At 38.8% G+C, this 17,094-nt stretch overlaps 1 protein-coding gene across 6 annotated transcripts in view; it reads right to left on the reverse strand.

Moving 5' to 3' along the window:
* robo1 (roundabout, axon guidance receptor, homolog 1) overlaps nucleotides 1–17,094 on the reverse strand; it is a 285,568-nt gene that overhangs the window by 11,882 nt on the left and 256,592 nt on the right. For all 6 annotated transcript variants that reach the window (XM_084127208.1, XM_084127206.1, XM_084127207.1 and 3 more), the window contains 8 exons: nucleotides 16,764–16,998; nucleotides 14,591–14,712; nucleotides 11,581–11,752; nucleotides 7,881–8,084; nucleotides 5,061–5,087; nucleotides 4,072–4,114; nucleotides 2,622–2,776; nucleotides 185–559 (listed from right to left, as the gene is read on the reverse strand). In XM_084127208.1, coding sequence (XP_083983334.1) covers nucleotides 185–559; nucleotides 2,622–2,776; nucleotides 4,072–4,114; nucleotides 5,061–5,087; nucleotides 7,881–8,084; nucleotides 11,581–11,752; nucleotides 14,591–14,712; nucleotides 16,764–16,998 — 1,333 coding nt within the window. The remainder of the gene's footprint in view (nucleotides 1–184; nucleotides 560–2,621; nucleotides 2,777–4,071; nucleotides 4,115–5,060; nucleotides 5,088–7,880; nucleotides 8,085–11,580; nucleotides 11,753–14,590; nucleotides 14,713–16,763; nucleotides 16,999–17,094) is intronic.

Consider the following 17,094-nt stretch of genomic DNA (forward strand, 5'->3'; position numbering starts at 1 on the left):
TGAATATGAGGCAACAACTGAATAACAAGACCAGAAATGCAGGAATTTGATGACGCACCTTTGTGGTAAACCCAGAAAACACGACATGGGTTTCTTTGAAGACTTTGAACTTGTCTTCACGATCAAATTTGAATAGATCTACTTTAACTTTTTTTGGGACCGCAATTAAATCCACAGAACTCACCCTTGTTCAGTTTGTTTTGTTCCATGACGTTATACTGCAGTGGTGTGTTGATGTCGGCCTGTTTCTGAGGCGTTCCCTGGCTGCTCTTCCAGCTCTGCTTCTCGTTAAGGTCCGCACTTCCTCCTCCACTTCCGCAGCTACTGCTGTTCATGTTGTTGTTGGCCAGGCTGGACTGGATGAGCTGGGTGGTGGCATAGGGCGTGGGCTGACCACCGGGTCCCACGAAACGGCCGTCCTTCAGGTTGGGGCTGTTGAAGGTCTTCATCTCGTTGATCTTGTTGGAGAGGTCCACGTCGCTGTAAAGGCCTGTGTCTGGAGCCAGCAGGTTGCTGGCCTTGTTGTCCATTTGGTTGCTGTAGTTGGCAATGCAGTCAGCTGGACGATAGAAGGAGGGGTAAGACATTTTGATAGCCAAAGGACTTAATAGACTGTTTAGGACCTATGGATTTGAAAACTAATGGATACAACTCATGGAGCCAAGACACTAGGTTGGTTTTAAAATGCAGATTAGCTTTAAAACCGAGAATGATGTTTTCAGACAGAAAGGATATTTGAAACCAAGAATTTCTAAGATGATGTGGATCACCCAAAATTCAAATAATAAGATAAAACTACCTGATACCGTACAATCTATTTTTTCCCTACAGCTTTTCCCTCATCCACGACACAAGCCAAGCATATCACTTTGAGTTTCTCGAGCAGCCACGCGAAAGGCATCCCAGCTCATCAAGCAGGATGTTCCAACACGTCCGAATCAAAAGCCTCCAAAACGAGGAACGCTGTAAAAGCCCATCCTCTGACAGATCCAATTTTCCCCGGCTCATAAAATATTCAAATCCTCCCTGGGATCTGAGCAAAAAGGTTGGCGCGTAAATACCACGGCCTGCCATTGGACAGATTTCGAGCGTAGCTCATGTTTCCATAAGTAGGAACGGCTCTGCACTTCAAAGGTTGACGTATCAATGATAAAAGATCCCAAGGAATGAGACAAACTAAGTCGTAAGTCTTTCCAGAGAAGCCCTGTGGGTACTGATCCGGTTAATATCCTGGAGATTTTTTAGTATTTGGCACACCAGGCAAGCGGGTGTCAAGCTTTTAACATGTCATGCTGTGAGAATCACTCAACATTTATCCTTCATTCCTGCTTTGATGAAGGCGACATGGATAAAAATCTGTTAGTGAAAACACTCCAAATAAACGGATATCAAAGGTAAAGCAAAGCTTTTGAGTTAGAATAGTCCCCATCTATGGTTTCTATGAATGGTATGAACAAACACAAAGCCTAATCCTCAGGTCTACCCATGAATATGGGAGCAAATTTCTTATATTCAATAGAAAGACATTTTCTAAAAGGATTGGATCCATTTAAGGGTTCTGTAATGAATGAAATGCTCTTAGCCAATGGCTTAGTCACACAAGCTGATATCTGGGAACAAAAAAGCTCTTGTAGTAACGTTTAAATATCATTAAATGAACCAACAGTGACTCCGCTGTCCAAACTAAGACTTTTTTTTGGTAAAACTGGGTGACTGTAAATTAACACTACTTTGTCACTTTCAGTGTGTGTGTCTCTTTGGACTCACGAGTCAACCTGGTGTTCTTTTGTTTGTAAAGTAACTTGCTGACTCCTGAAATAAAGCCACCTGGAGGTGCTCTATCACTCCTCCTCTTTCCTCGCCCTTTCTTATTCTTTTTTTTTCTCTCTCAGGTCTATTTTGACCTCTGTTACTACTCCTGGTTTCCTGAATAAGCGAGCACTTAGAGAAACTGCATTAAAAGGTTCTAACGGCGGTATGGAAATCAGGCGGCTGATTGGATTAGCTGGACTACAGCCTGCAGGGCCTTTTCAATATCGGGAGCTTTTATTTTCCCTAAAAGTCCACGTTCCAACAAATCACACAGTCGTGTGTCAAAGGAAGGACACAATACTTATATTGCATTCCATTAAACTTGGAAAGTTGGAATTTCCTGCTTGGAATGGTGCAATAGAATACCACTTCTTCCAAGCTGGAAACTTCAGTGGAAATGAATAAGCCAAAACTTCAATGAGATTTAGGAAAAAGGCATTGCACGAACACGGCGGTAAAAGAGGGAAATGATCACCGTTAATGGTAATTGGTTGCTTTAAATCAAATAAAACACATAATTTAGTCACAGTTACCATAATAAAACCTGTTTAGCAAGTCTTTTCCTCAATTGTAAGTAACTCTTTCAGAGATCGTCTTTCCTCACTTGACGCTTTGGGTAAAAGCGCTTACTAAATTAATAAATGTGAAAAATAATCTCTATTGATAATCATAATTTTGTTTCTTTAAACATCAGCTTCCATGCATTTTAAACTAAAATGCTACATGTTTGGAAGTGCGAGATAAAGTGGAATATTTGTACACCACTAGAACAACGAGACTACTACACACTCGCGCGAGCACAGGCTTACCTGGGCGGCTGTAGGTGGCCAGGTTGCTGTCACTGTTTCCGTTGCTCCCGGTGCAGCAGTTGATGGTGCAGTCGTTGTGATTGGAGCAGCTGTTGGGCCAGGTGTCCGCAAGCCAGGGCTGGGTTGCCGGTTCACCTATATTCAATAAACCCGGCCTAAAAAACACAGACACAATGTGATTTATTACAAACTTTAATTTGGAAACGGTAAATGCACAAGGTACTCAGTCTTGTTTTAATTAGGTTTTCAGACTTTTTGTCACTTGTATTGGCTCAATACGGACAGGAATCATTTTAGGCCAACACAGTAACATTGAAGTTTTAGGGCTGGGCTAACTGTTTGTCTGACAAATGGCAGGCAGAGGGAAAACCATTCCATTTGGTGCTGCTGAAATGACACACTTCAGCTTTAAATAAGAAGCCCATCCCATCTTCTTCTATCCCAGTGCATCTCTCAGGGCTGTATCTGTGCTAAATGGATTGTGTTTGCTTGAGTTGCTCGTGGCTGATGACACCGTTTCCCTGAGGCCTCGTGACCGTTAGATCTCTGTGTGGATTACCCAAGCGCTGGAGAACATTGCTGCTCCAGCCTGGGAAAGAAAAACACGAATGAACCGAGCCATCGCTAAAGGAAGAGAGCTTGGAGCTCTAAGCGCATGCCAGGGTGTCACAGTCAATCACCATGATCTCAAGAACTGGAGAAGGCTCTGGGTAAACTCATATATGAATACACCCAGAGCCGTAGTGACCGTTTCTAACAAATCTTGCACTTGAAGTATGAGATTTTGTATTTCAAAACACTGTTTTTTGTTAGACAATTGGCTAATGTGATAAAACAAGGTCACATTAAAATGATTCAGAGGAAACGGATTCAGAGATTATTTTTTTTTTAGGGACGTTTATCAAAGGCACAAAAAGAACATCAAAGAAAGAGTTTTGTGCAACGTGATGCTTCAAAGCAAGCGCTCATGCCTTATATCCCTGCAGCATGGTCTGTCTCTTTCTTGTATTTTTCTAACAGACTCTTTAAGCTTCAAAACCGGCGTAAACCTTTCCTCCAGGCAAGGGCAAAGACCTCCTCAATGAAAAGATAGACTTTAAAAGACGTCATAAAGGGAAAGACACACTAAGTATTGTCTGCAACTATTCAAACAAGGACAAAGATGTAACACATGCACAACTGCACATGACCATGGGTGCACCTGCATGCAAAATTATTCCATTAACATGGTAGAAACGAAGGGCTTTTGTCTCATTTGGGCTCTGCAGGACTCAATGTACAACCTCCAAAGGCGTCTTTGCCAAGACAAAAATGCCCCCCAGTGTCAACAAAATGCAACTACACTACAGTACACACCCTCCACATGGACATTGTTGGCTCCTGATGAATATTAGCGTGGCTATTTTAAGGTGTTAAATAACAAACGTGTTTTTTTTTAAGAACATCTCACCTTCCCGCACTGCTGACGGCCTCTCCTCCTCTCTGATAGGCCACTGTAGATAAAAGAAATTACATTAATGAAGGAAAAACAACATGGAAAACATATAAAATGTCTTTTAAATGCGTCCTTTTGTGTTCCACAGAAGAAAGTAAGTCATACAGGTTTTGAAAAAAACGTAGATGAATAAATGATGGCATATTTTTAACAATTTCAAGCTAAGAATGCTCATCCAAGCTTGCATATTTTCTTTCATATCTTGCAAGCCCCTGCGTTTCAATTAAAACCAGTAAACGTATGGAAATAAAGCTTGTTTGGTTGAATTTGCCAATAAAAACAAGCGTTCTCTTTCTCAATCATCCGCGCCTCTCTCGCCCCTTTAATAAAAAACTCCCAAAACTAGGTGAGTCAACAGCAGTTACAGAGAGATTGCACGAGATGAGAAATAATGAAAGGGTCTAAGTGTCTTTCTCTGGCATGTAAAAGTCATCCGAGTTCAATCCTCACGCTAGGCCAGTTCCTCTCTTCGTCTAATTGGCCACAAAACTTCTGATGTCACAGCTTCCTATCCAGCGTTAGCGCTTTGATCAGCTCCTTTGCCAGTTCTAAAAGCCCTCTTTAGTCAAGCACTCTTCTCTTTAAGCACTTTCCTCCCTCTCTGTCTTTTATTTTTGACTTCGTTTTATGCTGACAAGTCCATGCGACTGAAGTTCTCTTTGATTATCCATGTAAACCTCAGACTGGGGTTCCTTTCTTGTGGCGAGATGTATTTTTAAAGAGAGACCGTGCCTCCCACACTTTCGCCTGGTGGTGTCATATTTGTTTTGAGTTCTGCTGGGCAGAACGAACGTGACTGAAGCCAGTGTTGAGGGACACTTCATTACAATGGCTGGAAAACATTATACCGCAGTGCACTTTCCAACTCCACCGGGCAGGAAGTCGTCACACTCTAGGGATTGTGGGAATGATGTGCATATGTGCTGTGAGGGAGGTGTGATTACCTGTGGGGGTGAAGGTGAAGGAGGGCACTGCAGACACACAGAACAAAGAGAAAGAAAAAGAATGCATTATTCATCAGATTCATATTTAGAATTGTTATTATTCAAAAATGAATGATTCATCATAGCAGTACTGTGCTGTTATTGGAAAAAGTTTTCAATAAGGCATTTGTCGTCATATTTTAGAGTCTCTGATGTAACAGGTCTGTTACCAATTACACAGAACATTAAAACCTCATCATAAATACAGAGTTCATTTCATTCTCCTTGTCATCTGATCTCTGTGGTTTTACAGTTGTGGGTTTGTGTGTTTTATTCACTCTATATATCTGCATAGAGGAGAAAATATTGATATCTAGATTTTAGGGTATTCAGAGTGGTTGCTTATACTTGCCCAAGTAAAACGAGTTCTCTTTACTATATTCTGTCACTATATGTGGAATTGTAAATATAGAATTTTCCCTCAATTTATATGAATTTTTATCATCCGCCAGGTGAAAATAGCAAGTTTGATTACAGTCAATAGTAATACTGATACTTGCCACAAAAGCTCCACTAAATGTAATTTAAACATGATAAAATAAATCATATTTAGTGTTATATAGTATTATTACAATAAATCATTCATATAATTATATTAATATAATGCATTTATTTTAATGTAATTTAATAATAATAGTTTTTATATAAAATGTTTATTAAATATTTTTATTTTATTTTTATCTATTATTTTATTAAACTTTTTTTATTTACATTAATTAAAATGTTTAATTTAAATAAAAAATATTATATTAGATTAGATTACATTAACATAGTAACATCAGATGGCAAGCATTCGTGCTAGGCTGCACTTTATTAACTTTGACTTAAATCTATTATAACACATGCCCCTCGATCTGATTTAAAATCTAGTTTCTTTCATGTTGATCAAAGGCTCCAATAAGCAGATGAACACGGCTGAATCAATCTGAGCGATATGGGGTCAGAATTCATAATAAACAGCCCATCAGAAACATCAAAGTATCAGCGCAGGAAGCTGTTGCGCGTGATGCCGTCAGGATTGTTTTTTTTGCCAGCGTTACATTGATACATCAGAATTCAACACCTGCTGTCTTCACCTTCTCATCTTCGCATATTTACGGCAAAACAACCTTTAAAATTGTCAGCCGCCGCCGTCCTTTTCAAATGTCACGTTTATCGGCTGCGCTGTTCTGGTTCTTGGCAGTGCTCTGAGAAAAGATGAGTCTAATAGATTGGCCAGTTTTTTTTTGATGATTTTATCCTGTATGCATGATGGTTTTGAAGCAGAAGTAGACTGACGCTTGGCAGGCCAAATGCAGCATGGGAAAAATAGAATTTGATGGACGATAAGTAAATCAAATCTCGGAGGTCTGGGGATGATCTGTGTATTTAAACAATTTATCACACACTCACAGGTAAACGCACATGCACATACTCAATCACACACTGCAAGATTATACATCTTTCCCAGCCGCATCGCCCCGTTCCACCCGGAAAACAGATTACCACTTCATGTGTTTACTATTATCCACCTTTGCTCAAACACGTTCACGCTTAAGAGACTCGCAGCGACCGGTTCAAACATGGCAACCTGTGGATTCTTGTGGCTTGCAGAGCAATACAGGAAGTGGGAAAGTCTTTAGTAGCTCAAAAAACACTAAAACCAGAGGTCAGAGGCCCTTCCTGGTGTTAAAAGTCCCTTTTTTTCAGGCACAAAAGACGCTACTTTTTTCTGCAAGGCATAAGTTTATACTATCATGCACAATGTTATTGCTTCTAAGCTTCCAAGACTAGATAACATGGTTATAACTAACTAGACTAAGAGACGACTAGACTAAATAACATTTCTTTAAGTTTGCAAGCCATACAAGCACATATCCACATGCAATCCTTATAATGTTGAGCCTTGCAATTAGTCTTTGTGTCGTGTAAGATATGTTTTATATAATTCCACTAGCCTTTAGAAAGAATGTCTCTTTAAAAGCTGCCTGTCAACCTCGTGCGGTTGTCGAAACAAGAAGTTGTTGAGTCATCCTGGTAAATGAATTCAGGTGCTCTCAACCTTGGAAAATGGACATATTCATTTTGGCTTTTTTTTTGTGCTCTTGTGGTCGACACGTTCAATTAACTTGAATGCGTCCCAGCCTTGGGAGTCTATGAATGCTAACGCTAATGAATGGCTTGGATCTTTTCCTTTAGATTCCTGCCAATAAACATTCCATTAGCTTCATGTCCTTGAGACACGCTAGCTATACCAGCATTGTTCCGTTCACCATCTCTGTCATCTCTTCAATGAAGGAGAAAACTGAAAGGAAGCTCTGAATTTCAACTGTAAGGAATTCATTGTGATTCATCAGGGTCAAACGAGGAAACGGCTTTTTAAAACACTGGACCAACAGGGAGGAAAAAAAATGATTTCTATGGCAGTGGAGAGATCAGACTCATCTACAGGCTAAGTCAAGTATTTTCATACTAGCTTTAATAAAAGAGACAACACAAGCCAAACACGACACTACCAGAGGAAGAAAAGAAGATAGTCGATAGTAAAACGATCAAACATCTGCCTCTGACTAACACATGAACACACAGACTCCATATTAAAAGATCAGATGAGAGACACGCCACACCTTCTTAATAATAGCTCATAAACTCATAATTATTAGGTTGGGGTGACTAACCTCTTACTGATGTTATATTTTATGTCTTTTTAAATCGTTATATGCGAATACACTGTCAAATCAGTAGTTTAGCATCAGCAGCGCTGAAAGAAACATCCTGAACCTCTGAAGTGAGTGGACTGACCTTTGCGGATGCCGGCGTAGCTGCTGCTCAGGCCGTTTCTCTTCTTACGGTGACGGTAGAGCCAGATGCTGAAGACCATGAGGATGATCCAGCAGGCTGCGCCGATGCCTGCGATGAAGGCCGGCTGGCGGACCACGTCCGAGATCTGCTGAGAAATCGTGTTCTCATCGTCCAGCGGCGGCGGGAGAACACGACCCGACGAGTCTGAGATAAAGACGATGAGAAATGAAATATTTGACATGAACCATATCACTGATGCAAAAATTAAAGGAATAATCCAGGTTAAATACACCTGCAGCAAAAAGTGTTTTGTACTTTTCAATCCAATGTAGATAAAGTCAATAAACAATATTGTTTCGCATGTCAGAACTTGTCTAACTCACAATATTCCTTTGAACGTATCAAATATTTTACAGACGATAATATTAACAATTAATTTGACATCAAAAAATAATACTTGATATTATAAACAAAACAAGCCATTATTCTACTTGAAACATAAAACAGCAACAGGAAAGAATAGCTTTATTTAGCGCGGTTAATTTCGCTATAAATCGTATTCATGATTAATAACGTGAATTTTGCTAAAGTTGACTTTGAACTGGAATAGGAAGTAGAATGGAAAGTACAGTGCTTTTATCTATTATGTAAAAGATAAATTATGAATGACAAGACATTGTCTGTCAGCAACCAAAAAAAGCACCTTCCCTCTCTTATTCTTTTTTTTACATTAAAGAGAAACTAGGGCTGTCGACCCAAAAGACATTTCACTCTGTTTGACTTGTTTTCCTCTTCTTCCCTGTTTCATGTGGGCATCACTTTCATCATTTGACTATGTTCAGATTTTTTTTCAGATGTTCCTCCGAAACCTGAGCATCTCTTCCTCATCCTCCCTGTATATTCCCTGCTCCGGTTTTTTTTTGTTAGTCTGTTCTTTGTGCTTCCTCTCTCGGAGGTTTTGTTTGTTGTTTGGACGTGACTGAGACTCCGCTGAGAAGCTAGGCCAGGACAGGTGCGTAGGCTGCAGAGATGCAAGAAAGCCCACGGTGTGACAAATGCTTTTGAGACCAGCATCCTCTGCTTCCAGTGGCCCTTTTTTACCTCGGCGTAAGGCCACAGAAGCACACTCAGCAGGGGAATCATGGAATCAGATCAGTCACTCCGTTCATTCATCCCACACTGCAATCTCTACTGTGGATCTGTATGTGAGGTTACAGCTCAACTCTGTACTAGCAAACATCTTTCAATGCGGGACAAGTATTAGTATTATCCACAGCATGCTCATTAATCTTTAGTTATATTTATTCTTATGTATTTTTGAGGTAGTATTGTATTTTATTACATTCAGGGTTTGAAATGACCCGCCAAATGCGCGTAAAAATCAACTGTGGTGGGTAACGCCGTCAAATCACTTGCCAATTTGGCGTGTAACTTATGTTTACTTTGCTGGGGAAGTTCGTGTAAGCCGAATCTGCGCATATCTGGCATACTTGAACATACACATCACTACGCTAAAAATAACAGCGCGCTTGTTCATTTGCATTGAAGCAAAAGCGAAGATTAAAAAGCATTTGGTTCACAGAAAAGACATTGTTATTTTCCAACATCCTACAATTTTTGTTATGTTCTTTGTACTGTATTGATCTGTCCACCTAAAACACATTTTTGGTGAAAAGGATATGAAAGAGGAAGGGAGGAGATGGCTGAATGACAGGATTTTGTTTGAATGAGAAATGAATGTATGAAATCCCAATTTTATAATAATAATATTATATATAGAGAGTATTTTTATATATATATATATATATATATATATATATATATATATATACACACGTCACATCATATATATATATATATATATATATATATATATATATATATATATATATATATATATATATATATATATATATATATTCGGGAATATTCCAACCCAAAAAAATTTGGGGGTATTTTTATTTAAAGGAATTAATTAATTATAAAAGCGATTTAAGGGAATAAAGAAAAAAAAAGAAATGCTTATTGTATTAGTGAAATAATTGTAACTATTTGCAAATAATATTTTATTTTTAATTATGCATGCATTCTCTCTAAATGAATCAAGGAAATTATAGCATATTTTCAATTCAAAAAGGCTAAATTTAATAAAAAAATAAAAAAAGTTGAGTAATTCGCGTCACCGGATACTGTCGGTAGTTGAACATTTCTATTGTAAAACAGTCAAATATTAAATGTTTTCCACTTACATTTTGCCAGGCATTAGTTCACTTTAATCATTCTGACATTGAAGAGCTAGACCGCTGAACTTTTAGTCATCCTAACACCAAACAGAGCGGTGCGTAATGGAGCGCATCAGAACAGCATCAAGAATATCAAATACATTGCAGTGAATCTTTTATTTGCATCTTAAGTTTATAGGCAATAATAATGACAGGTTTGCGAAAGTGTAGAACTCGGTGAGCTCGCGCAAAACACATCTTCAGCTCAGACTCATCTTCATCTTCAGACTCATTTAAACGCCTCTGATTGGCCGATGCGTTCAACAGACATGTCAGTGATTGGCTACAATGCTCAACGCTGCAAACTCAAGTCTTAAGTATCTTTAATGCAAAGGGAAAAATATAAATAAAACTGTAATATGCACTTTTCATGGTAATCGCGGCTGCTGTAAAATTATTCTTTTTTTTTATTTTTTTATTAATTGTTTTGCTCTATGAGAAAGACAAGCTAAAAAAATATTCGGGGCTTTACTAAAAACATTCGGGGCTTAAGCCCCCTTAGCCCAGCCCTAGCGACGCCCTTGCACACCGGTCTCTTGCTTGCTTTCCCTCTCTGCCGTGCGTGCGCTACGCGGTTTGGAGCACAGTCTCTGTCTCGCATGCGTGCTCGCTCTAGATTCCGGGAGATTTTAACTAATTTGCGCCATAAATAGTGGTCCATCCAGTAGTTAAGAGCCTGAATTGTTTATAGTAATTCTGAAATTTAGTGCACATGAGTGAAAAAAAAAAATACAGCACAGAAGAATATCTAATTTAGCGTGAGATTTCTTTGTTAAGCGTGAGAGCGTGAGATTGAGGCTGAATGCGTGAGAGTTGGCAACCCTGACTTTCATGGAAGTGTCTCTCTTTGTGCATCCATCACGGTTTCAGAATACAATTCAATCACTTTCTGTCAGATATCTGACTGGTAAAACAGTCTATGACGGCACTGCGATTGATGTCTTATTGACATTAGATTTGCATAAATGCATGGCCTATTATCCACCTGTATGCACTGGCACAAAACAGGCTGGGCCACAATCATTTCCATTTAGAGCGGTTTAACCGTTACCACCGATGTCTTGAGGCTGAAGTTCATGAAGAAATAAACTTGTAAAGCAATTAAAGGATTTAAACTGCACCTTATGTCTCCTTTATTCTCCGATGAGAACTCTTATAAGGTTGTTTTTTTAAATGACACCACAAGGCAAGTTACAACAGTACAAAAGTTGCAAGTTTTTTTAAAGAGAAGGCTCAAATAATGTCCATTATCATCAACCTTTCCAGTCATAAGAACACAGCCGGGTGTTAAAAAGGGCCGGTAGCTGTATCAGAGAGTTTGTTGTGTTTCAGTAACCCATTATCAAGAGAATCAACAGTTCATATTGAGCTCTTCTTTAGCTGCAGTATTCAATCAGAACAACATAAATCCAACTCACCCAGCTGGAAGGACGTGGCCTCGCTCTTGACCCCGGGACCGGCCCCGGTGCTGGCTGCCACCTCCACCCTGTAGGTGACCCCTGCGACCAGGCCGGGAATCAGAAGCGAGTGTGTGGAACCGTCCACAGTGCGGTTAATGTGGTATCGGCTTTCGTTCCCAAGACACCAGATCTGAGGGAGGAAACGTGAAGAAAACAGGATGGGAGACAAGCGTTTAGCACTTAATAAAAACTTATTTATGTTGAATAACAAGTCTGTTCTGAACGAGTGAACCTTTTTAAGCGATACTAACACAGACTAACCGGTCAAATGTCTTTAAAACTTTGAAATAACACAAATGGAAGTGTAGGAATTATGTAGTGCCCACAATATTGTTTTAGTTACAAACAACACTTTCATTAAACTAAAGAAATTAAAATGTAGGATTTATTATTATTGTTTACTTATTTTATCAAAGAACTAATTTCAAGCATTTAAGTCTTTTTAACAAAATAATTTTATGATCATGAGAAGAATACATTTAGTAAAGTGTGTCCAAACCTTTGTGTAAAATTATTATTTTTTTAAATTAATTTAATTTTATATTTTGTTTAAAAAACTAATTTCAAGCATTTAAAGAAGTCTTTAGAACAAAAATATTTTTAATATCAAGAGAAGCATAAATTCACTCAGGTGAGTCCAAACCTTTGTGTGAAAATATTAGTTTTTTTATTAATTAATTTTTCTATTTTGTCTAAAAAAAACAATTTCAAGCATTTAAAGAAGTCTTTAGAACAAAAATATTTTTAATATCAAAAGAAGCATAAATTCACTCTGGTGAGACCAAACCCTTGTGTACAAATATTTGTATTATTATTAATTTATTTATTGATTTATATATTTTGTCAAAAAAATAAAAATAATAATTTCAAGCATTGAACAAGTCTTTAGAACAAAGTATTTTTAATATAAAGAGAAGCATAAATGTCCTACAGGTATGTGTAGAATTATTATTATTATATTTGAGTCTAAAAACTAATCTCAAGCATTTAAACGTTTTGATCAAAATATCTGAAAAGCATCAATTCATTTAAGTGTGTCCAAACTGTTTGTACAAACAGACAGATAACAGACAAATAACTTTCACTTTGTTACATATACATTTCTCTCGTCTGAAAATTATGACTTCCCTTTACATAACACAAGTTTACTCAAAGCTGTTAAGTCAATCAATTTGAATATTACTGCCAGCCAGGGTTGCCAAACCTGCAATTTCCCAGCGGAATTAAGCTACATTTCAACTGTCGCCGTAGGTTGTTTTAAAGGTTTGGCATATTAGATATTTGACTGAAATGAAAAGAACGTGTCATTGACGTGTCACGAAAAGAAGATTCACCACCTACAATAACACTCCCTATCTGTGGTACCGACATTCCGTCTGTTTTTCCCTGACATGAAAATGCAGTTTTTCTTTGTTTTCATTGCGCGCAGTGAACCCTGGTCTGTTTCCTCCTCTCGGGAAGCTCAGCCAGCCGTGCCATACAAATGAGCGTCAAAGTGTGTGTGCGACCCTGTGCGTGAGCAGAGCTTGGATCAGCCACCCTCACCCTAACACAATCACAGGCCCGGCAGGGGTCCCATTCACCGGAGTGAAATGTGATATAGCCCCCTCTCTGACTGCCTAACTTCCATTATAGGGTCAGCGCACAGATCTACACTGAGCTCAACGGAATCACACATAGAAACAAAATGCTTTTTTCCATGCTGACGTCCCTCTTTTCAGAAACGTAAACCAGATTTAGACATCCCCGAAGGCTTCGAAGAAAAAAAAAAAAGTGGATTAAGTGCAAAAAGAGCGAAAGTGAGAAAACGAGGAAGGATGTTCCGAGGGTTCTGAAGTTCCCCTGAGGCACAACGGGGCAGAAAAAAATAAGTGTACGAGAAAATTGATTAGTGAAAAATCCTCCTCCGCCCAATTTAACAAGCATGAAATTACTCACTACCTTCTCTTACACTGCCTGAAAACATTTACCTGGAAAATGAACTGGGACTGAACGACTCAAACCGAGCCTCTTCCCGTCAGCCGCGGCCTACGAACTAAACGCCGCAAACCCATTCAAATCTGAGCGCCTGAGAGGAATATCGTATGAGATGGGCTCTGTTATCTTGTTTGGACAAGTAAAGCACATAAAAACATGCAGAAAGAGAATAAAGGATGAGTATACACCTGGAGTATGCATTCCTGAGTATACACTAGGAAATTGTTCCCGCAATCATAATTGTATGTCTAGTCATATTGCAAAAGTACATACTAGCAAAGGCGGCACTAAAAGACACAAAGCGTCTACAAATAAAAAACTAATTTATAATTCTTTTAGGAAAAATAACGTATTTTGCCACATTAAGCAGTCAAATGGATATTTTGGTCAAAAAGACCATCAATAAAATAATAAAAAAAATATATATATATATATATTTTTTATTATATACACTTCATAGCAATATAATTGTATACTGTATTTTATATATGTGTGTGTGTACATATATATATAAAGCTGTTATTATATATACTTACTACATCGCAATATAAGTACATACTGTACGTATATATATGTGTGTGTGTGTGTGTGTGTGTGTAAACCTACAAATATATCAAAACATGCTCATAAGGGAATGTTTTGGCACATTGTTATCCAGGATATGGAAAGTACCCTATATGAGCCTATACTCCCCCTCCATGAGCGCATCTGTCTGGCGAAGGTTGTGGTAACACCTTATGTTAACCACTAGATGGCAGCATGTCACAACAACTAAAAACCCCTCAAAGAAAATCAAACCAGTATCACTATCCACTAAACTCTCTCCATCCATTCACCACATCATAAAACGAACGGACTGTGACCCAGTAAATATAATTTCCTCTTCCACTTCCTATTTCCTTCCTCTACTTCCATCCTTCACTCTATTGTTTTTTCCCCCCCACACTCTCTTTGTCTGCCTCTCTCATTGTCTGTTTCCTCTGGTTCGTACCTTATACTCCTGCACCAGGCCGTTCTGCTCCTCCTCTGGGGGCGGTTGCCAGGATACCAGGATCGCTGTGCCGTTGTCTCCGCTTCCTGTTACGGTGACCCCCTGGGGAGCGGCACTGGGCGCTGCGATAAGAGACACGAGAGGGATGTTACACACACCTTACAATATGCACGCGTGTTTGTGCATGTGCATCTACGTTCTTAACACCTTCAATTATGCACATATGCAGGTACATGCATTTATAAACAAACATTATGTACACATGCATATGGACTATATGTCTCAGTGCAATAGCTTGTGTATATGTGTGTGTTCTCCGAAACACATGTAAGCACTCATTTTAATAGTACACACTCAGCGGTATTAGTGAACTTAAATAATGAGCGGCGACTGCCAAGCAACATGATTCGGGTGTCGGCAGTGCCAGATGCCTACTTGAGCTCAGGGTGAACAGAATGTTGTCACTGTACTTCATGTAACTATTATCCACTTTATACAGACATCAATGTTAACAACAAAGCCCTGGAGTGAAACATTTGTTTTGCGTTTGCCGTCATTTCAATTTGTGTTTCAAACTAAAAAAAGCAGGCGCACAGACAGGAAAAGTTGGAGCAAACCGAACTCGCTGGCGTTCTCCAGAGCCACAGACGGACACACCCTCAGAACAATTAGCACAGCAGTCGTTTGAGCTCTCGCTTTTTGGCTTCTCATTGTTGGCTGCTCGGCTTTCCTGAAGCTTTTTAAACGGCCTGCTTTGTCCTCCCTCATGGGCCACAGACCACACGTTAACATAAATGAGAACTACTGAACGCAGGCGGACGCCTTTCTTACTCTAGAGAGGACCGAATGTAGCCTGTACATGTGATCGAAACAAACCCGCAGAAAGCCTTGAATGGACAAAAACTCAGTAGTACTCTGAGGATCCTCATAAGAGCAGTCTTAAAGGGGTCATATAATGCCATTTTTGTACAAGCTAATATGAATCTTTAGGGTCTAAATTAAAAGTTTGTAATATACTTTAATTAAAAATTCTCATTAGTATTGTAAGAAAACACTCATTTTACCTGGTCAAAAACATCTCTGTTTTCAGCACGCCGTTTAAGTGCATGTGTCTTTAAATGATAATGAGCTTTGCTCACCCCGCCCCTCTGTTCTATGCGTACTGCGTACACAGTTTTTATTACGTTATTACACCCAAGAACAGAACACCACAATCGCTTAGACTATTCTGCTCATAGACAGTGCTCCTGCGTATCAACAATGACCGCGCCGGTCCGCGCGGACTATGATTGACAGCTCGCTCACGAGCGAGGGCGGGTCTGTGTTGAAACGCTGCTGTCAATCAACAATCGTGGGAGGGGCGTCCGAACGGCTTGATTTGAGAGAGGGGAAAACATAAGAAGATTAAAAAAAAAACCACTGGATGGATTTTTATCATTTTATGATGGTTGTGTACAGGCACTGCCAACACACATTTCAGTACAATCAACTTGTAAAAGTGCATGTACCATTATATGTCTTAAAAGAAAGTAGGATGTGCATCAGATCCGCGTCATGTGCTTTCAGATCTTAAAGTGACAGCAGCCTAATAAACTTGCTGCTGTCTCTCATTAAGGGTAATAAAAATAAAATAAAAAAAAAGTTAATCACTCACTGCTCTTGACTGAATAACTTTCGTATTCTAATAAAATGAATCTATATTTAATTTATAATATATGCAGTGAAGACTGTGAAGTGTTTGATAACTTTACTTAATTTCAGTATATTTCCTACACGTTATATCAAATATTTAAAATATACCATCTTAATGTTGTGTCTATATTAAATGAATGGCTATATTAAATTAGAAAGTATTACAATATAAAAACTTGAATGTTAGGTGCAATTAATCGCGATTGATAACAGAAAAATGTCAATTGACAACACTAATATATATATATATATATATATATATATATATATATATATATATATATATATATATATATATATATATATATATATATATATAAGAGCATTAAAAAATTATTTAAATTTTGTCTGAAACCCAAATATTCAAACATGCAAGGCAGCAAATCCCATTCATTTGTCATCACATGAGAAAGGAATGGTGGGACATTACGCCTTAAAGCACACAGAGCACACGGCCAGATGGGCGGAAAGCTCTGCTCACCTTCCTCGAGGGTCTTGCCCACTTTGATGTCACTGTCGGTGCCTTGGAACTCGTTGAAGAAAGGTCGAACTTTGAACTCATAGGTCACGCCCTTCTTGAGCTGGGTGACGACTGCGCTGTGCTCCCCCGGGGTTCGAACCTCAAACATGGCCCATTCCACACGCTGCTGAGCGCCCTCTGGGGACGGCCGGTACATCACCTTATAGCCCTGGATGTACTGAGACTGCTGCTCCACCTACAGGAAAGAACATGGCTTTTAGTTTTTGTGTAAAGTTAGCTAAACTATGCTTTATTATCAGACATGTTTATCATTTTCATTTATGTACTATAA

The sequence above is a fragment of the Abramis brama genome (genome assembly GCF_963993115.1).
Source record: "Abramis brama genome assembly, chromosome: 10".
Taxonomy (NCBI): domain Eukaryota; kingdom Metazoa; phylum Chordata; class Actinopteri; order Cypriniformes; family Leuciscidae; genus Abramis; species Abramis brama.